Genomic DNA, 21807 nt, shown 5'->3' with positions numbered 1-21807 from the left:
TCACACCAAAAAGAGAACTTAGTTCCGAGAACTTTTACCCCCATTTTTTGTCCCTGCTAGAGAGGTGGTACTATCCTGGGGAGAAAAAAGTACCAATTTCTGATTGGCTGGACGAATTGCAAACCACGCCCCGTAAAACTCTGAAAAGCTTTTTGAAGCAGCCATTGTATTTGCTGGCATTAGCATTATTAGCATTAGCATTAGCCCAGCGCACCAACGGAGAGAGAATAACTTATGGCAACACAAAAAGCTTCTACTGAAGCCAGTCCCTAACTCCGGGGACTTCCGGCCGGGGACTCCGGGTGGCAGTATACGCCGTTAAGTTGTTTGCAGCCTGCCAGTAAACCCAAAGCAGAAGAAGAAGAAGTGACGTCAGCGGCTTCATTTGCATAATCTTCCTGCAGGGAATTTATTCCGGTGTGAACACGATCCGCTCTTAGTTCCATAGGGGAGCTAAGTGCTGGGAGCTAAGTGCTGGGATCTAAGTGCTGGGAACTAAGTACGGCAAAGTACTTGGTGTGAAAGCGGCTATTGACGTCAGATTGATCCTCTAATCTCACTCTTGGAAAAGCTGCAAATGCATTCATTTATCTCAATGCTGTAATTATGTTGCTGTGTTTCAGAAAACGGGCCTCAGCTGTCGGTGGCAGCAGAACAAACGAAGGTGGTTTCACGGCGCGGAGGAAACGCTACGTTACCGTGCAAGATCCGAATGGACCAATCAATGACACCCAGCCGCAAGATGAGGATCAAATGGACCAAGATGACGTCGGACTACCTGAAAGAGGTACCAATTTACTTTATAAATTATAGAATATCTGCGTTTTATCTTGTAGATCAAACTAACATTTTAATATTTGTTTTATTTGGAATTAGGGTCTCCATTTTGTTGATATGTTGAGCTCAGCATGCTAAAGTGAAGCCAGTAAATGCACGTAACCTTTCCTTTGCTGACTGCAGAAGACCACAATGTTTAGTGCATTAATTGACAGTCGGTAAAAGTGATGCACACAGAAACCTAGCAATACACCTAGATAAAGAAAGAATACAAACATTTAGAAATGGATAAACAATGGACGTTGCAAAACATTGAAAATAATCAGAATTGGCAATTTTACATCTTGTTTTTTGTACGAATGAAACAAGAAATATCTGACATGTTAGATATAGTTAGCTTTCATGTTTCACTTCTTATGCTAAGCTAAGCTAATGGGATATAGTTTGTAGCCTTGTAATTTACAGACAGATATGAGACACACCTCTGCTCATCCAATTTTCCACCAAAAAGCAAACTTCCCAAATTGTCAAATTTCTAGTTTAAACTCTAAGTTAGACGTTTGTTTGGAAAATTCGGAATGTGCCTCTCTACCGTAGGTTTATCTTATAAACAAATTAGAATGCCAAGGTGTTTCCATAAGTGAAAAAGGATTTAAATCAGAATTGAAAAGTGTATTTCTTGGCTTTAGCTTGAGCTTTACGCCAAGTTTTGTGAATTTTTTTTTTTAAATGACGTTTTTCCTTCATCCGACAAACAAACAAACAAATAAACAAACACAGACACACAGGTAAGGATGTTGGAATAACACTCACTGATGTTTCTCCATCGTTCTGCAGGTGGATGTTTTCGTAGCCATGGATTACCACAAGAGGAGTTACGGGACTTTCCACGGTCGCGTCCATCTGCAGAGCTCGTCTCCGATGGACGCCTCTCTGGTCATCACCGAGATCACCCTGGAGGATTATGGGAGGTATAAATGTGAAGTGATCGACGGGCTGGAGGACGGGACGGTGGTGGTGTCTCTGGATCTGGAAGGTAGATCAAAAATACCAGTTTTAAACGTAAAAATATCAATAAGATGTTTTTGACTTGAGTGTATTAAGTGAGACAACACGACAGTCAAAGTCAAAGTCAACTTTATTGTTTGTGTGTGCAGAGATCGAAATACCGTTTCCCACAATCCCGAATACAAAAATATATACAAATATGTACGTATATCCTATATATACACAATCAACAGACACATTTATACATATGCACACATTAAGACATAAATAAAAGCACAACAATCAAACAAAAATAACAGTCACTTCAATGTGTTTCAATGAGACCTTAGAAAAGAAGAAACCAAGATATTTAGGATCACAAATGTGTCCTGATAAGTTTTAGGTAAACAGAATAGTATAGTTTGAATGCTGTTTTAGTTTAACACATTAATTAAAAGCAAAAACTGTATTTTTGTTTAATAAATGAGGTGTCCTTCTATACTGCATTAAAAAAAGAGTGCAAAAAAATGAAAATGTAGAAAGTACGCCTAAACGCACTATAACATTGTCATCCTTCTAGTTTACCAGTAATCTGTATTTTCTATGTAACTGTAAGCGAACACAGTTACCTTTATTTCTTATCCTGACTACGTACTACATGTAATCCATTTCTCCCAAAGCCTGGTTGGATGTCATTGCTCTGTAACACGCTGCAGACTAAATTTAGCAGCGACGCTCGGGGGAAAGTCAGGAGTGTGTTCCGTGAGCAAGGAGAGCATAATAACTGAATAAAGACTGTGTGTGTGTTTGTGTGTGTGTGTGTGTGTGTGTGTGTGTGTGTGTGTGTGTGTGTGTGTGTGTGTGTGTGTGTGTGTGTGTGTGTGTGTGTGTGTGTGTGCAGTCGGAGGAGCTGAACAAAGAGGTGGTGATGCAGACGGAGACTCTGCATACAAGCAGGTCGGAGGTGTCGGAGGTCAAACGCATGCTGCAGTCTCTGCAGGTTGAGCTGCAGGCCGCACTGAGCAATGTGAGTGTCCTTTTGCATTCAAATTCGATCTCATTTATATCACCTTGTTTTATTTTGTATTGACAACTATTTGCGCTACTTTTACTTTCATATTCTCGCTTTGTTTTTAATTGTATGATTTTCTTTCTTAAAAGATAAAGTCATGCATTAAAATTGCTACTCAAGTAGATAATAATATTAGCAGTAAATGTACCAAAAGTAAAACTAATTCTGCAGAATACAAAAGAAAGTTGTTGTATGTTGTATTGTATTGTAGTGTTGTATCACAATTTTTGATGCATTAATGTGTTAATCGACTCAATGTTTCAGCTGGTAAGCATGGAGCTCATTTGAATAACCTTGTATACCACTGGGCGTACTGTTTCATACATAAATAATACAGCTGAAATATACATAGATATTAATCTGAAACAATAACTCTGTTTTTGCAGAAAAGCTCTATGGAGGCATCTCTGGCCGAAATACAGGTCCGCTTCTCCATGCAGCTGTCCCAATACCAGATGCAGGTAAGACTGGAACACTTGTTAAAGTATAATATGTAATGTTTCTGTATTCAAAATTATCTATTTGGTGAGTCGGGTATTTACATCCTGAATGCTTAAGAGATACGTGTCATTTGAATCAAGGTGATGATGAGTTGGAGAAGACTCCTACTGGGGACATTTTAGGAGAAAATAAATCTGATAAATCCTCACTTCTTGAGACCTCCTAATGGAAGTTTCACAACTATCCGGGATTGCGGTAACTTGTGGTTATCGCTAAACCAACAAAAGTTATAAAATAATTTGTGGGTTTTTTCACTATTTAGGTACCCCTATACTGGTGTCAAAAATGAGTTATTTTATAGGCTTTAATTATATGGTATTGGTAACATAACAGCAGCCATCGTCACTTCCTGTGAGGGCACAACAACCGTGTGCGTTTGAAAAAAATTAGTCGAGCAAGGTCGAATTTCAGGCACTGCACAAATGTTCACAGTGATCCACATGCAGTGTACTAACTGAACCAATTGAGTCACAGCAGTATTCCCATTTAGCCGCCTGTTTGCAGGTTTAGGGAGTTACTGATTACATGTAATGTGATTACATAATCAGGATACAAAGAAAGGTAACTGTATTCCCTTACAGTTACATACCGGTAATCAGATTACTGTACTGTGATTACTAGCAGGATTACAATGTTACTCCAAACATTTAAAAAGAGCTTTCTTTTTCTCTGGTTAATTTGTTCTGTTTTTAATTCAGTAGGTGAACCTATATGTTCATAAAATAGTGTATGTGAGCTTAACTGTGTCTATTAAACTAAAACGAAGCATTTCCTGTCAGCTCAGATTTTATTTCTGCTTTTTTAAAGTACGTGCTACTGCCTGAACATGCTTAATGAAAGGCACATTTTTCATACTAAATAATACATCTTGGTTTCTTCTTTTCTAAGGTCACATTGTTCTGTTGTCTTACAAACTACACTTAAGTAAAAACCATCTCATCTTGTATTTATTTGGATCGCATTTAATTTTAAGGTTATTCAAAAGTGACGGAAAGTAATCTGGTTAAATTATTTGATTCTCAGTAACTGTCCCAACATTGCCTGTTAGTAACCACCTTTTTTAAGACACATGAAAGCTTCAGATATTTGCCAATGGGGTATTTACTGACATCATTTATATTTTCCTCTTGTTCTGATAGAGTACCCTCTAGTGACAAAACATATGGAGTGTTTAACCTGTCATTCTCGTTACCTGTGCAGGTGAGCAGCATGGAGGAGCAGCTGATGCAGCTCAGGGCTGACCTGGAGAGGCAGGGACAGGAGTACCAGATGCTGCTGGACATCAAGACCCGCCTGGAGATGGAGATCGCCGAGTACAGGAGGCTGCTGGACGGAGAGGACGTCGGGTAAGAGGAGAAAATCAGCTTGAAATCAAAAATCAAAATCAGTCAGTGATGTATGAACTTCAACACTAAAAAACATTTAACATTTACCACACAGTGACTTTTACTTTGCGTACTCAAAAAAGTAGCAGATGATTTGCGATATTAGTATAATAACAATAATAATAATACATGGTATTTATATAGCGCTTTTCCTGGTGCTCACTAATGGTGCAACATAATAAGAGAATTAAAATAGGAAAATAAAACCAATTATTTTAATAAAAAACGGATTAATGTAAAAATTATGTAAAGTATTTCTGAATATTTCTAACACTGTGGGGCAATTTTTCTCGTTTAACTTGATCTTTTAAACTTACTGTAACTTCCTGTGCTCGTCTCCCAGGTCCGCCGCTCTCTCCTCCTCCTTTATCTCCTCCTCCTCTCTCTCCTCCTCCGCTCTCTCCTCCTCCGCTCTCTCCTCCTCCTCCTCGAACACTTCGAACACCACGACCACCACCGTCATCACAAAAGCCATCGAGGAGACAATTGAAAACTGATGAAGATTTCTCCTTCCTCTTCATCAGCCGCAGCTCCATCCTGACGACAATCCGGTTTGTGTTCATGTGATGGAACATCTTTACTCTGCTTCCGCAAATAAAACTAAAGATAACTCAGAGCGTGTCTGAATTTTCTGTAACATAAGATGTAGTTATTATTCAACCTCTAATCTCTAAATATCTGAATCCAGTAATAGGCAGTGGGCGAAAGTAACTAATGATTACACCTGTATTATACTGTTATAAGACCCATATAGCACCCAATATTAGACTTATATACCACAAATATTACATATTACATATTAAACCATATAACACCGTAAATATAAAATAATAATATATAAAATAGCAGACATTTGACGAGCGCACAGAAGCAGCCTTAGTGCGAGGCGAAGGTTTTAAACTGGAAAACAGGAGATCTGTGCAAGCAGAAATATATCTGAGTGCAAGTGTACGGTTTGAGCAGAAGCAGAGCAAATCTAAGCGCAAGCAGGCGCTATTTGGAGGGCCAGGACAGGGTTTGAGGGAAAGAAATACAACATCTGAACGTGAAATCAGGAAATTATGCTCTCAAATTGAAAGACCACGCTCTTGAATAAAGATAGGGAATAACCTCCATACTCTTTAGCTGAACTGGAAACATCACCCAACAGTGTAATAATTTCCACATTTACATTTTGAGGACGGAAAGCAAAAGTCCCAGAGAATTGTGTGACACCTAGTTTCTAATGTACTTACAAAGCCAGACTTGTTTGGGAACAAGGAAGTGATGCCCTTTGCGTATTCCTCTTTAACACGACTTGAAGGACTTGTCCTACAGACACAGACACACACAGCGTGAGACACAAACACACAACTTCTGTAAAAGAAGGGTGTTGTACAGTACTTCACCATATCAAGTCAATAAAAGTGTCCTTGGTGTGTAGGTATGTTATGATTTTAGGAAAACATACCCATGATCACTTGTCATTTGTGCAACCAATATCTTGACCATCTTCTCCTGGCATCTGTTAGACTTTTAGTCCGAGCATACTTCATGATCCTCTCTCCACCAGGTTTGTTCTTCAGAATGTCTTCAATCATCTTAGTGGAAGTAATAATAAAAAGAACACACTGAAACGTTTAAAACAGTCATAAAATATCAAGTGTAAAAAAACACTAATAATCATTATTTCACAACTTTCATTCATCTGTCATTTATCACTACATTTTCAAGTTTGTTTAAACTTTCAGACAAAGGCTGTAATGAAATCTGCAGAGCTTACTTTGGCTAAACGACTATCCTCTTCTCTCTTTGTAGAGGCAGGACTACGCTGCAGTATGATGGTGTCATCAGAGTCCACATCGCTGTAGCTTGTAACGGAGGTGCTTGCAGAGGAGCTTAACGAATCTGGAAATCATGTTAACAAAGATCTGGTGTGATTGACAATAACCACAACACAATTTAAGTGGAAATGTCTATTGTTAATTATAGATGGAATGCCAAATATTCACATAAGACAAGCCCCACTACTGATTTAAGTTAAGGAAAAATAAATATATTAGTAATAATGAGAAACAACAAATCAGCAGATACATTTGAGTGTTAGGGATAAATATGGGGCTCCAAGATGGAAAGAAACTCACCATTTGGATCTTGAGGCAAACAAATCTCCAGGACACCAAGGTCTTGTTTCTGTATTAGAAACTCAAACACCTCCTCATCAACTTCAGCCTTTGTTACATCAAAGACTTTTAAGTCCAAGGTGGGAATGTCAAATCTCTTGGCAACTGTGAAGACAAAATAAGAGTTGTGATGAAATACAGTATTTTGTATATTTGTAAAGAAAAACCAGAAAACTGAAATCAAGTCCATCTTTACTTCAAAATGTTTACCCCAAAACTGCACAGCAGCCTGAGTAATACAGCAATATCATTATTATTATTAGGGCCCGAGCACGGAGCACTAGGACCCAACGGCGTCTTAGCACGAAGTGCGAGGAACCTATTGTTATTATTATTATTTATGCAATGAATAATGATGCAAAGAAATGTTGAGTTCCCTAAAAATAGAGAACCAATTACTTTTTTTTTAACCCTCCTGATATATTAGTTTTTCTGTAACAGCAATAATATTGCTGGGTAAATTTCACCCAGTGCATGTTTAATTATTCAAAAATGGTCAGAAACCCCAAAATCCAGATTTTTTGTTTGTACATAGTTTGTACCTTTTATTACTGTCAATGAAATCAATATTTAGTGAAATTGTGTTATTCACCTCCCACAAATCATGGTTCCATTAGAATAAGTCACTTGTTTTTCATTCAAACACATTTTTCAAATGTATTTTTTCATTGGAAAAACCTTGATATTAAATACTTTAGTTTTGCATAACATAACATAATTTAAATAATTGTTTACATTTTCAAAAATGTTTTCCAATCGGTTGATGTTGATAAAGACACGAGACACCTCTTCTGTGCAGGGTCAAATTGACCCGTTCACTTAGAATCAAGCCAAATGAGTCATAAGGATTTGTATTGAAAGTATTTTATTGTAACAGAGCGTGTGTGTGTGTGCGTGCGTGCGTGCGTGCGTGCGTGCGTGCGTGTATCGTAAAGGTTTTAACGGTACTACTACTTTTATCGATACCGCTCCATCAAAAACCCAACTATGCAGCTTCCACCTGAGGAACCAAGACGCTAAAAAAGAACTGAGCGTCACCTGGGATGGCCACAAACTGTCCAACCATACGCATCCCATGTATCTTGGTGTTACACTGGATAGGACACTCTCCTTCAAGAAACACCTGGAGAACACCAAAGCCAAGGTCAACACCCGCAACAACATCCTGCGCAAACTAGTGAACTCCAAGTGGGGCGCAGATCCACCAACAATCTGTGCAACTGCCATGGCCCTGTGTTTCTCTACAGCAGAGTATGCCTGCTCAAGCTGGAGCCGATCACGTCACACCAAACTGGTCGAAACAGCCTTGAAGGACACCTGCCGCATCATCCCGGGATGCGTTAAGACAACACCTGTCCCGTGCCTCTATGCGCTAGCCGGCATCTCTCCCCCGCACATCAGACGACTAGGTATCGCTCAAGATGAACGGAGAACACAGGAGACAGACATCAGACACCCCTTGCATGGCCATGTAGCGCCCTCACGCAGGCTCCGATCCAGAGCCAGTTTTGTGCAGACAGTCCTGCCCCTCCAGACAACCAAACAAGCAGCAAGGACCAACATCTGGGAAGATGAATGGCAAAGAAATTACACACAAGCTCTTGAATGGCTGGACAGAGGAATCACACCAACGGAAAGCCTCGCTAGTGGCCACGACCTTGGCTGGACAACCTGGAAGTCACTTAATAGANCGTGCCGTCATTGGGCGTGCCGTCATTGGGCGTGCCGTCATTGGGCGTGCATTGCAGCAGTACTTCAATGACTCGCCAGCAACAGGCGGCCACTTTCACCATGGCAGTTAGGTTCAACATCGTCTACTGGTCGCAAAAGAAAAAATGTAACGGAGCAAATTAAGAACAAAAAGAAAGTGGAAACTATGAGAAGTCAAACCAGAGTCAATATCGGAGTTGCTTTGGCTGTGTAGTATTGCTAACCTAGATGTGTTTAGCTTTGCCTGATATGTAACGTTACTGCAGCCTGCTCTCGCGGAGGAGGTGCTCTGTAAGGAAGTCTGAAGGAAGGGGCGGATTCTTTTTGGCTGTGTACTTTCAAATTTTAGTGCACTCGAGCCGGTTTCTGAAACTTACCTACCCCACCTTTAACTGATTTTAGTGCATAAGTGCGTCCTAATGCGAAGTGAAGTAAAATGCATTAAGGCTGAGTGTGGAATATTGGACACTTCTTACACTCAATGATCGCCATTTTGGCTACAGGTTACACATCGCTTGCAGTACCTTCGTTAAACTCAGCATTAAACACATACAAGTAATACATGTGGGTTTTGTTTTTTTCGCTCTTTGAGCAGGGTTATTTTACAGGTTTAATTGAGCAGTCGCAAATGATTTGGTAACATGAACAATCGTTGCTTGCTGCCGATCACCATTTCCGGTGAAGGCACAGGAGCCGTGTGCAATTTGAGACAACATGACCAGGTGAAAATGACCACTCTTCGCCAGTGTTAACGGTGTACGACATGAAAGTTTAGTAAGGGAAGTGTTCGAATTGAGACACATCATTAGTATGGAGCCCTGACGGAGAAGACAGACACAGAGGGATGGTGACAGTGTCACAGAGTTAAAAAAAAGGATTGCCACCATCGACACACACACTGTAATGAAGTCATGGAATCTGCCATTTTTAATTCTATATGCTGTGCAATAACAGCCAGTAATGAATAATTTACGGGATACGGGAGGCTGATACTTGACGCCTTTTCACTTTGTGTTTAAATTTAGCCGGTGTCATTGTCCAGCGGTGAGATTAATAGTTTATCAGTCTCGACTATACATCCACATGAAATATCTCTTTCCATCTGTCATTAAATTGCAGATGGAAATTGGTTAGATTTTCAATCAGGCAAAAGCTTGGACCACAAAAAAAAGGAACATTTTGAAAAGGAAATAGCCATCAAGATGTACTCGCGTGCCGGTAAGGCTGTGACCCAATATAGGATATCATTTGTGGAATACTGTAAGTCTGCAGACAATGACTTTTTGTAGAAAAGTGAATTGAGACCTCATACAAGGCACAGCATGCATCCTAAATGTGGTTTTAGATAACCCTGAGATGTGTAGCAGTGAAAGTGAGAGTGAAAGAGAGGGGCCGACTGCAAGGGGGTTGACCAGCGAGCCAGAGATTGGTTTCCCTGTCAAATAAAGATTAGGCATTTAATTCACCGTCTAATCCCTGAAAATCTCTCTCAGAGGAACCTTGGCAGTCCCGGGCTTTTTTCAAAGTGCAGAGGCTTCTCAGTCTGCATGTCTGTCTTATGTACACAAGTAACCTGGTTAGTGCATTTAAGTCAAACCAGTTTCAAGTGAAACAAGCAGGTTGATTGTACTTGTAAGCCTAGCATTTCTACTTTTAATTAAGTCAACGTAGAAATGCTAGGCTCCTTAACTCCTCCATTCAAAAGGTTACTTAAGTAGAAGTACAAAAGTTTAGAGTGGTACAGAAATTAGTCTTGGAAATTAGTAAGCATTTGACCACTTAGATTCACTTGTCAATTATTGGCATGAAAATATAAAAAAAGTCAACGTTCTCCGGTTAGATGCCTGATATAATGCCTGGAGCTTTTACGTTGGTTGAAAAAGACGGTTGCTAACAACTTACAGTATGTAAATAAACCGTCACCACGCCAAACACGAGACCGCCTTTATCTTAGCGCTGGTGAGATGAACCCATGCAAACAGGATGTAGTTTGTTTATAGCCTAACGTTATATGTGCTGGCCTATTTAACTACAAGTACATAACTAGTAATTATGAGTTTCACATGAATGTAGTGCAGTATAGGGTACGCTATGCCTCTTGAGATGTTATAGAAGTAGCATACAAATAGGGAAAATAAACTACAAGCATGTCAAAATACTACTTAAGTATGGCTTTTGAATACATGTGTTTAGTTACCACTGGCTGCATGTTATAGTTATTATTTAATTTGGCTAACTTGTACTATTACTTCATTTTCTCACACGTCTCCAGTTTCCTTTTCCCCTCCCTCAAATATGCTGAACATTCTTTTTATTGAATAATTAATGCGTATATTGAATTATTGAAGGAAGATAATTTCTGATCAGATTAATATTAACTTCCCATTAAATATGAATGGCCAATGTTAAAAATGATGAAGATACGGAACTATTAATATAATCAAAAACAGGCGCATTGGTGTGAAGTGGCGTGGAGTCAAAAGTCTTCGGACTGCTCCGATCCCTTTTTTAAATGAAGCTTCCCTCGAGGTGGGTGAATATGACTTTGTACTCTGACTCGGATAATGTCATTGGCCCTTCTTTCCCTACGGCTGACGTTGTGTCATAGGTCGAAGGTTACCAGCATCTGTCTGCAGGTACCTTTTTCACCTGACCTGATCTTTGGCCACGGGAAAATATGTGTTGCCTGTAATATTAGTCTGGATGCTCTATGATTGGCCGAGCTCCACTGTAGCACCCCCACCCCCTCTTACTCTGCTTAACTCAAATAAACTGGTGTCTGCTTTGCCTTAAATGTCTTCACAAAAGGTGGCGCAAAGTAAATCGAGCGAGCCTCAGCCCTTTTGTCAGTTTTGATTAAAACTCTCTTTAGATTAACGATATTCAGCAAAAAGATTTGATATATCATTCGCCACCCTTTTGGTTGGTGATTATCCCGATTGTATTCATAAAATATGGAAATCAGACACAAAATAAACCATTATTGAAACACAATGGCGAGCACCTAGAAAATATGGCTACATTGATTATGTTTTAAATGCTAATCCCAGTGAAGAACATAATAACGAAGACATGAAAGGCTCTCTATTCAGAATCTGATAGCCAGGGAGAAGCAAATTATTTCAAATATTTGATATTTAAATTATTTTCAAATGAACAGAGACATGAGTGGAGGCGAGTAGTTTCCCCTGGTGATCCTTGGGGCTTCTTTGTTTCCTTGGTGTGTCTCCAACTCATTAATGTTCTAAGCATGTGAGAGAACCAGACCATACTCCATAACCCATCGCCGGGTGACACCTCGGGCCCAACACACACGCACACGCACACACACACACACACACACACACACACACACACACACACACACACACACACACACACACACACACACGGGAGGAATTTCAAACAAACTGTGATGCTTTATTTCAGTGGTTCCCAACCTAGGGGTAGTTGAGGGGATTGCAGGGGGTCCGTAAAACAATGCAATATATAGTATTTCCACGCATAAAACATTTAAAAAACACATTTTCGTAAGCCTGGTGTCCGCGGTAACAGTTCCTCCCTGGTGTTTGTCTTAAGCCTGGTGTCCGCGGTAACAGCTCCTCCCTGGTGTTTGTTGTAACCAGTGTTGGAGTAGTTACTCAAAAGAAGTAATGCATTACACGTTATTAGTAACTTTACTTTGGATTACTCTGTAACCTGAGATGCACCATGAAAAGCAATATAAAGTTAAACATCATTTATGCTCAGATCAGCTGTACACTCTGTGTTCTGCTCTTTATTTGCATGGTCAGGTAGAGACAAACTACATCTACCGGTACCTAACTGCTTTAGGAGAGACACGTGAAAGAAAACAAAAACGGCTAACACTAAACACCGGCAAATACATTTCTCGTGGATTTAGATCTGGTGATCCACCGCAGCCACAGTGGTTTCTAAGCCTTGCAAATAATGATATGAAGCCAGCCTACCTGCAGCGGCACCAGAGCTCCAAACACGGGACAAAAGGTTGGGTAAAATACACCAACCAAGGGTTTAACACAACACACATGCAGGTGAATCTTCATTTACAGATTGGCGACTAGCTCAAGGGATTCACGAGTCAAACAAAGGTTGGGAACCACTGCTTTAGTTCACGGAAACCTTGCATTGTAATGTGGGATCAACACATAGTTTACACATATTTAATGTTCTTATTATTTAATCAAGGCGAGGGTGGGAAGATATCACAGCTAACCGTAAAACAACGGACAATCGAAAAGGACAGGACACGTCTGAACTGAGTTTCACAGCAACTCCATATCCGACGGAAACTTCGGGCACTTATCTTGTTCTGTTCAAGACCTACACAAAGAATCAAATCCTGAGGTCATGAGGTAGGAAATCAAGCCCTGCACAACTAAAAAAGATCTTCTCCGTCCCTACGTAACAAGGTGCTACTACTGGTACTTTGTACTTCATCACACCGTCCAGTATTTTATGTTTTTATACAACCGTGTTGGACCAAACATCGTCACCTAAATAAGGAAAGAATCCAACATTTCTTTATGTTTTTTCTAAGTGTGTAGGATGTTACTATCTAGAAATGTACTTCTGTTTATGACTATTTTTTGATATACTGTAGACATTATTATTTTCTTTGTCTTATCGGCCAAACTATCCAAGTCTCTTTGGTTTACATAACATAACGACAGTGGTAAAAATACAAATAAAGTATGAATTTTGCACTGAAGACGATGTAGACAAACAGTCGCTGTGCAGAAATAGAAAACGCCTGGCATGATTAGAAACGTTCTGCTGAGTGTGGCTTCATGTTAGCATGACTTAGCACCAAGATCTACACACGACATATAGCTATCTAGCGCCTTGAAAACTGCTATTTTTGATACAAATACTGTAGTTTCTTATAGTGAAAGAGCATTAGTGACCTCAGCACTCGGTACGTAACTCCACATGAATGTTTCTGTGCAGGAATCACTTGTTATATCTTCTGATTGGAAAAAATGTTCAAATTGCATGAATCTTGCATCTTCACGTTGTACGATATCGTGCCACCTTTAAAATTTGCTAGATGCACAATCAAGTGTCCAGAAGACATTTGAGTCTCACCCATAACTAATACAGTTTGGACTCAATATATTTTGTTAACTAAAACTACCCATAAATGACCACGGGATGCAAAGACTAAACAAAAGGGGACACTGTATTTGCTCCAAAAGTAGATTAAGATTCACCCTCTTCTGGATAACTACATTGTTGTTGATTCACGGAGTTACGTAGGGAGAGCTGAGGTCACGGATGGGATCGGGCCAGATGCTAAGTGTTCGGCTCATTGATCGCTATCTGAGCTCTGCAGAGACCCAGCGGGCCGGCAGCCAACCTGCAAACTGTTAGAAACACATTGAAAAAAACACCAAGCGTTCTTCCATGTAAGAGTATCAGAGCAGTGCTCGTTGATCAGGAATTAGCTCACTGTACGCAGTCCGGACAGGTCATCATCTCTGCGTGGCTTCAAATTGGACAAGCCACTGGACTATCGGACACTCTTATCTCCGCAGAACTGCTGCACACGTTATGTCACGATTAGACAGGGTGGGAAATGAAAAGGAGATTTTACAGAACAGCAGCTGAAGAGTCTGCTGCAGGATTGCACAACTAAGAGATGTTTCCTTTTACTTGTGTTATTGGAAGTTTGAACAGTTTGCAAACGGTGTTAAGTGTCAGTTTATTTAACGGATAGTTTGACATTTTTAAGAGTGCAACCTCACTGCAAAAGACGTGAGAAAATTCCTGCTTTTGCCTGAGAAAAAGATGATTCTTCTTACTCCCTGTAAAGATAGAACATTTCGTTTTTCCTTGTGTTTGTGTACAGATTAAAGAAATGGACAATAAGTACAATTCAGAAAGACAGATTGACACCAAAGTTGATTCTGTCTGTGTTAAATATATACGGCTAAAACCAGCAGCTGATTAGCTAGCCTAGCTCTTTCCAACGGTAACAATATCCACATAAAGAAGTGCTGATCGGGGCATTTTTAAAACGTTTGGCTAGCTGTTTCTCCTTGTTTCCAGTGTCTTTGCTAAGCTAAGCTAACCACCTGCTGGATCCAGCTTCATAATTAGCATACACATGAGAGCATATTTACGTTCAGTGATTGTATTTCTTATAATGTCAAGCTATTCCTTAAAAGCTTAAAATAATCTGTTGCCTGTTTTTTTCTTCTGTACAATCTGACCGATGCTTATACCTGCAGCTTACAAGAAAAACCTTAGGGACCCAAAGACAAAAGGACAATAAAACCGATCATAAAACAGGACTCTGCCTCCGCCTCTTTCCTCATGGCTCGTTGATTTCGCCTATTATCACAAATCACGACATCTTATGAGCAATCACTGCAGCTACGCTAAAAGTAAAGACAGCAGAGTTGATGTAATGGACTTTAGCTCTGTTGTAGTTCCTGGGTAATGCAGTAATGTTTCCAAAGGGAGGGGCGCTGCTGCCTGCACACACACCAATGTTTTCCTGCAGAAACACCAGGCCATTCATGGTGCTGATTCGCTAACGGGAAAACAACCGTATTGCCAAAGCACGGGACTGCTGTAGAAGCCGAGTGACGGCATGTTGGTGACGTCTGGGTTTTTATGTTGATTCATGTTCACATGCTGGTTTCTAGGGAGGCCGTTTGTTTTAATGGCAAGACCCACAGGCCAGCATTCATGCACACTTCTACATACGCGTGTAAACATTTTCTACAATAATACAAGGGTGAAACAAAACAAAAACACTCATAGTGTATATTTCTTTAGCAAATTCTTTAAAAAGTAGTTTTCAGCCAATAACACTCTAAAAACATAGTTGGAAGCAAGAAAAACCCTAATAAATAATGATTATCGACCTTACATTAATACATTTCAATTACCTTATCATAGTATATTTATTGTATGACTTTCGCAGTAAAATGAACATCCAAAAGATGAATACCCATGTGAGGAACATTGCACCAATTCCGGAAATGTGGATTAATTCACCCTTAAAAAAAAGTGCCATAGAAAAACGGTAACTTCACACATGCCGGATGAGCACCGTGTTTTTACTGACATTCAGTGTTTTAACTTTAACTCACTTTGCTGCAGTCTTGTTCAGGTGTCCAGGATCCTGGGATAGAAGTGAGTCTGGGTGTGTTCATACGTGAAACATGGATTAAAGTAAAACAAATCTCACATAGAGAGACACCACATTAAGAGAAGTTAATAGAGTTCTGGTTACAGATATAGCAGTTTGCTGGTACTGGTAGTAAAACAAAAGGTAATATTGATAATATTAAACATGTTTGATTTAACAACAACAACAGGCTTAGATCACAGGATCGCGCCATAGTTAGCAATCTAGTGATTTTATTCTGAAAATTGGACATTTCTAATTGCTAGTTTGAAATATTCTTCCAAACAGCATGATGTTACAGTATAGCATGGTCCCATTTAGAGTAACATAGACAACCAAGCTAGTTTGCTTGTGCTGGCATTAGCTGGTCACTTAGCATTAGCCGGTGACTGAGCATTAGCCGGTCACTTAGCATTAGCCGGTGACTGAGCATTAGCCGGTGACTGAGCATTAGCCGGTGACTGAGCATTAGCACTGGTGACTTAGCGTTGTGTTATAAATAATAATATTTTCAATTTCTAAGCGCTTTTTCAGGTGCTCATAGACACTTTACAGTGGTATTAAAAAGGAAATAAGATATAAAAAGTTGAATTAAAATAGTAAAACAACACTATTATTCAGACATTAAAAAGCCATTCTGAAGGTGTGTTTTGGTCAGTTATGGTATGCTAACGGTATGGTAACGGTACTTAGCCTGCGTGGTACGTCGTTCCTCTTCATCTCCACGTTCCCATCCAAATACTGTAAGGCCATAGCCACGTTTATGGTTTGTACAAGCAAACTTTTTTTTTAATATCACAGGAATTTGATCCGTTGCAGATGCAACAATAATGTTAAGTTACACATTGTAGGTTGTGTTCATGCAATTTGTGAAATAAAAGACGACACAAACACAGGCCATGTTATGATAATTCCTATTATTGCACACACAGCTGACAATGACACTGAAACCAGGATGAAGGACATTTTTTTTTTACAGTTACTCAAAATGGAGAAAGAAACAATGATTACATACAAATACGCTCTTGTGCCAAAGATACAGTAAACCACATGGAGTAGAAGAACATTTAAAAAAAGCATTTACACTGACAGACAATATATAAAAAGGAAAACGTATGAAGAGGAGATCTAAAAACAAAGCTTGTCTCTATGATGGCGTATCAGACTATTGTAGGTTTAAAAAAAAAAAAATCCATATTTCAAGGAACAATTCAAGAGATTAAAGTCGTATATGTACATACACACTTTGATAAATTCTCTGAGGTTATAACACCATACCTTTGCAGGAAAAACGCTGCAATAAAACACCGCATATTACAGTCGGTGTCAAAACATCTGCATTTATTTTAGTTTCAAGTAGCGCAAAAGCCAAACAACTATAAAACATGTCCCCAAATGTACTTTTTAATTTATTAAAGATTATGTTTTATACTTCTTATATAATAAAATCCAATTTATTGAATTTCCATCTATGTATTTTGTATATCATAATTTTGGATTTTATGTCAGAGAATTTTCTTTTTTTATTGAACATTGTGAGTTTTTTCCAACTTGAGTTCGACACTTTAATCTGAATGAATAGTTTTATCCTTTTTAAATGTCATTTTAAAAACGTTTTTCTTGGATTATCCTCCCCTTCTATGGCTCCTTATTTGTATTTGTTTTAACCTACAATGGTCCTAATACACTCTCGTATTTTCACATTCCTTTATTCAATGGATTTTAAAACACAGATTCCAGATCTGTAGCAAAACGCAACACCTCTAAGCTCAAAACCCAACAAATATTCGTAGAAAAGGAGAATTTGGAGGTGAATTTGAGTCAATAAAAAGCATCTCAACAAATGCTTTGAGATCTGTAAACAGCAAGACCTTTATTTAACATCACAGTCCTTTCATAGTTTTTAAAGTATACAATAATTTAATTTCTTATGGCTTCGTATAGTATCTATATTATATATCCTATGATTAATAGCACACACACATTCATAATAATCTCCTCTTCAGATTCGTGTGCCGCTCTTTAAATCTCCATTTCCCTTTTATTTAAAAAAACTTTTCTCAAGCTGAAATATTTTGTACAAAAATCTACACGTGGAAATCAGCTGGTGGAAACGGGTCTTAATGAGCAGCAACAAACTGAGACTGGACACGTTGGGAAATGTTCTTAATAATAATTTAAAGTGATGAATTCATGCTTTTTCAAAACTACTGGACTGGTTTTTATAAAAATAAACCATTCAAGTATTTTAATATTGTGCTCTAAGTTCCCAACGTTAAATTAAAGGCACCTTGTGCAGTTTAATCAATGTTTTTAAGAGTCGGCCCCTTTTTTACGTATCACAAACTAAAATAAGCTCCACAGCGTACCTTTAAAAAAAAGATTGAAAAATGTGTTCAGGTCCTAAACGAAAGAAAGGAAACACAAGACTTGTTTCCGCTGCAGGGCTCGACTCAACTTTCTTTTGGTTTTCCATCAGCAAAATGTGTGGATAGTACCTGGGACTTTCTTCTTTTAAAAAGCCAAGCTAACGTCAATAGCTACGGCTAGCTTTATTGGATCCTAACACGTCCGGTATGGTATGGATTTATTCTGCAGATACTCTGGGTAAAAACAGATATTTTGATCTACGTCAAAGTCCAAAATGTGGCTTGTAACGGATATGGTAAGGCTTGGTTTTAGCTTTAAGGAGACAGCACGATATAAATACGTTTTTCCAAAAATGGTAAAGCGCAGCCAAGGTGCTTGAAGTATACATTCACTGAAAGAAAATAACATTAGTGGTGGTATGCAAGATCAGCTGAGTTCATGGAGAAAGAAACTATTTTGCAGGAGTTGCGGAAATAAAAATGTCAACCTGCAAAACCACTTTAGGCAATTTGAAGTGCGTTTGTTCGACTGTTTGGTTCTGTATAAAAGGGTCCAAAGAGTGTCACAGTTAAGCTTTCTTGTCAGTTTGATGCAACAAAGCTATGATGGGATACTAAGAGTCCGTCGACATTGGAAAACGTATTCTCGAAAAGCACCAGGTACCAAAATTGAGTCGAGTCGAGTTGGATCGTGCAGAGGAAACCTGACGTTTCTCAGACGTCTTGATAATGACCATTAAAAGTCTTCCTATTCGGAACGTTGTGACTCGATATAATCAGAGAAGAATTAAGATATGAAACTAACTTCTCACTAGTGTTACGGTTCAGATCCTGGAGTGTTTCTGGGGGACAATGTACCGGTGAAGCACCATTAACAGACAGTTCATTGCATCCCTCTGTCTAAAGATGCCTCTGGACCAAACAGAAATGTGTTTGGCTGATTTAAAAACGCTCGGATCAGTGCCTCATCTCTTCCTCGTCGTGCGCTTGCTGCTGTTGCCTCTTCTCCCTCTGGAAAGGGTTCCAGATGTTCTGAAAGAAGCTGAAACTCTGCTTCTGCTCCTCGTTTTCGTTCAGTTTCTGGGGACTCTTGGTGTGGTGGATGTGCTGGATTTCCTGCTCGTTGTTCCGGTTGTTGCGGCGCCGGAGAGTCATTGCCTTGTGGTAAGTTGCGGCTAGGAAAACACAGAAAACACAGCTTTAAAAAGTGAAACATTTCGAAATGTCCATGGAGCCTTATGCTAGTCATAGAGACAGACACAGGATAGCAACACGTAGCCATCTCTGCTTATCTTATTATCTTATCTCAGACTGTGGAGATCTCAGATTTGGGGAATGACTCACGGCTCGTGCAGGTGACTTTCGGGGCGTCCCATTGGCCGTTGGCCCGGCAGCGGATGGTGGGGGCGTGTCTCTGGATGAAGCCCTGTTCACAGTGATATCGCAGCAGCGTGTTGATCTCGTAGCGAGGCTTCATTGCCCCGAACACCCGAGCATCCTTCACCATGGGGGGCTGCTCACAGGAGACTGAGGGGGCGGGGGGCAGAAATGGAGGATTACACTTCAAGAAATGTATGTTAAAGACACTAGAGGAAGCAAAACAAGCTGTGAATACAACCAGATGTGCAACAATTAGTCAACTAATTGATAACTCTATCAACACAAAATAATTGCTGACCTAATAGTTGTTTTTTATTAAAGAATGACCGTTAATGGCATCTAACATTTTTATAATCCCTGTTTTTTGAACCACTAGTATGCCCCACTTGGACGGTTTGGAAGAAATGTTTCATTTAGAAAAAAAGGGCCAGCTATTCTAGTAATGTATTAATTGTCAAAGTTGTTTTTCATGCAAAATGTTGTTTTCTGACTCGAATGTAAGCCTTCCTGCTACTTCCATTCTTGCAAGGATGAATACATATATGGATCCTGATATTGAAGCTCAAGCCGGTGACGAGTGATATTTTTCGTACAACCTTAATGCCGCTTTAAACAACTAAAAAAGTGTCTCTGCAGTCTGACAAAACTCCCCCACAGTTTTTCTGAGGCTCTTTGCAGTGTATGTCAATGTCTGGATGTACCTGTCCCCTTCTTGCAAGTGAAGGTCAGGTGTGTTAGTGTCTGGATGTACCTGTCCCCTTCTTGCAGGTGAAGGTCAGGTGTGTTAGTGTCTGGATGTACCTGTCCCCTTCTTGCAAGTGAAGGTCAGGTGTGTTAGTGTCTGGATGTACCTGTCCCCTTCTTGGAGGTGAAGGTCAGGTGTGTTAGTGTCTGGATGTACCTGTGCCCTTCTTGCAGGTGAAGGTCAGGTGTGTTAGTGTCTGGATGTACCTGTCCCCTTCTTGCAGGTGAAGGTCAGGTGTGTCAATGTCTGGATGTACCTGTGCCCTTCTTGCAGGTGAAGGTCAGGTGTGTCAGTGTCTGGATGTACCTGTGCCCTTCTTGCAGGTGAAGGTCAGGTGTGTCATTGTCTGGATGTACCTGTCCCCTTCTTGCAGGTGAAGGTCAGGTGTGTCAGTGTCTGGATGTACCTGTGCCCTTCTTGCAGGTGAAGGTCAGGTGATAGTTGCAGGGAACGTCGTTCCACTGCCCCCCCTCGTGCCAGATCATCACCACACAGTCCTCTCCAGACTGGAAGAAGCTGTCGGGCTGGTTCGGCCTCCAGTGGTCGTATTGCTGAGGGAACACAAATAAATACACTCTTTAAAATGCATCTCCACTAAGCTGAAAACAGAGCTGTTGTTCAGAGAAATCTTTTGAGGCACTTGGTTCTCACAGGACAAAGCTACCAACATGAGTAAAATGCTGAGTAAATAGTAAAGAATAATACCTGAAGGATCTCTGAATGAAGTCTGAAATATAACATTTAAATGTCTAAAAATGAACTGTCACTAAAGAGCACATTTTGAAAAATATGTCCAAAATCAAATGTGAAACGTGTCTCAACACTTTGGATAATTATGTGCAAAAGTCCAAATGCATGTGTAACATTTACGAGGAGGCATGTCCAAAGTGCGTTAAATAAAATTACGAACAACTAACAAATAATGATCTTTCAGAATATGATGCTTTGCTGCAGATTAAACTAGCCAACAGTATATAAAGAAGGGGAAGAGCATAACCTTACCAACAGAAAAATGCAAAAAGAAAGTTTCAAAAACACTCGAACAGATGTATGAAAACATTTCTCAAATATGTAAAAAAAAAAAACCATTAAATGTGTAAAATGTCTGAGAAATTCAGAAAGAATTACTTGAAAAATTACAACAAGAGCTCTTTAACTCATGTGACTGGATGCAGTTCCCAGAGAGAGCAGGCAGTGGTGCTGCAGGCCGGGGAAACCATCGGCTCTAATCTACAATCTGCAGTTTATATGCAGGAGGAACTTTCTGCTTTAGTTTAAAACAGGAAAATGAACATGCTAGCGTCATACAACATGCACTTTATTAAACTCCAGTCAGGGTGTGCCTGTGCTCTGGATGAAAACACCGTCTCAGGTTTCAGACCTTCAGAGAGTGCATGCTCAACAGCTGACGCACAGAACGGTGTCTTCATGACTGAAAGCTCCAGAGTGCAGCGGCTGGTCACTAACACACACCGCGTCACTAACACACACACACACACCGCGTCACTAACACACACTGCATCACTAACACACACACCGCGTCACTAACACACACCG

General features: G+C 39.8%; 2 protein-coding genes and 1 long non-coding RNA gene across 3 annotated transcripts in view; 1 reads left to right on the top strand and 2 right to left on the bottom strand.

Annotated features, from left to right (window-relative positions):
- Nucleotides 1–371: 371 nt before the first annotated feature.
- On the top strand, nucleotides 372–5338 carry LOC104963760 (keratin, type I cytoskeletal 13-like). The gene is made up of 6 exons (XM_010792402.1): nucleotides 372–787; nucleotides 1615–1839; nucleotides 2666–2791; nucleotides 3223–3297; nucleotides 4538–4683; nucleotides 5066–5338. The coding sequence occupies exons 1-6, from the start codon at nucleotides 713–715 to the stop codon at nucleotides 5217–5219; spliced, it is 801 nt and encodes a 266-aa protein (XP_010790704.1). The 5' UTR covers nucleotides 372–712; the 3' UTR covers nucleotides 5220–5338.
- A 615-nt stretch (nucleotides 5339–5953) lies between these two features.
- On the bottom strand, nucleotides 5954–7090 carry LOC104963752 (uncharacterized). Its single transcript, XR_800347.1, has 4 exons — nucleotides 6846–7090; nucleotides 6485–6609; nucleotides 6173–6292; nucleotides 5954–6033 (listed from the first exon to the last, which is right to left on the bottom strand). It is a non-coding gene; the product is annotated as an uncharacterized lncRNA (long non-coding RNA).
- A 9564-nt stretch (nucleotides 7091–16654) lies between these two features.
- LOC104963759 (versican core protein-like) overlaps nucleotides 16655–21807 on the bottom strand; it is a 30441-nt gene continuing 25288 nt past the window's right edge. The window contains exons 12-14 of the mRNA XM_010792401.1: nucleotides 20657–20801; nucleotides 19470–19652; nucleotides 16655–19300 (exon numbers count right to left, since the gene is read on the bottom strand). Coding sequence (XP_010790703.1) covers nucleotides 19083–19300; nucleotides 19470–19652; nucleotides 20657–20801 — 546 coding nt within the window. The 3' untranslated portion in view covers nucleotides 16655–19082. The remainder of the gene's footprint in view (nucleotides 19301–19469; nucleotides 19653–20656; nucleotides 20802–21807) is intronic.

The sequence above is a fragment of the Notothenia coriiceps genome, unplaced genomic scaffold, assembly GCF_000735185.1.
Source record: "Notothenia coriiceps isolate Sejong01 unplaced genomic scaffold, NC01 NC01_scaffold00036400, whole genome shotgun sequence".
Classification (NCBI taxonomy): Eukaryota; Metazoa; Chordata; class Actinopteri; order Perciformes; family Nototheniidae; genus Notothenia; species Notothenia coriiceps.
Note: the sequence above shows the minus strand (reverse complement) of the source record. Positions and strands in the feature narration are given on the sequence as shown.

What these genes read in the sequence shown, in the direction of transcription:
- LOC104963760 (XM_010792402.1), top strand. Translation starts at nt 713, where the DNA reads ATGGACCAATCAATGACACCCAGCCGCAAGATGAGGATCAAATGGACC. An exon ending in CGTCGGACTACCTGAAAGAG is followed by an intron (nt 788 to 1,614) that starts GTACCAATTTAC and finishes ATCGTTCTGCAG; the next exon opens with GTGGATGTTTTCGTAGCCAT. An exon ending in TGCAGGCCGCACTGAGCAAT is followed by an intron (nt 2,792 to 3,222) that starts GTGAGTGTCCTT and finishes CTGTTTTTGCAG; the next exon opens with AAAAGCTCTATGGAGGCATC.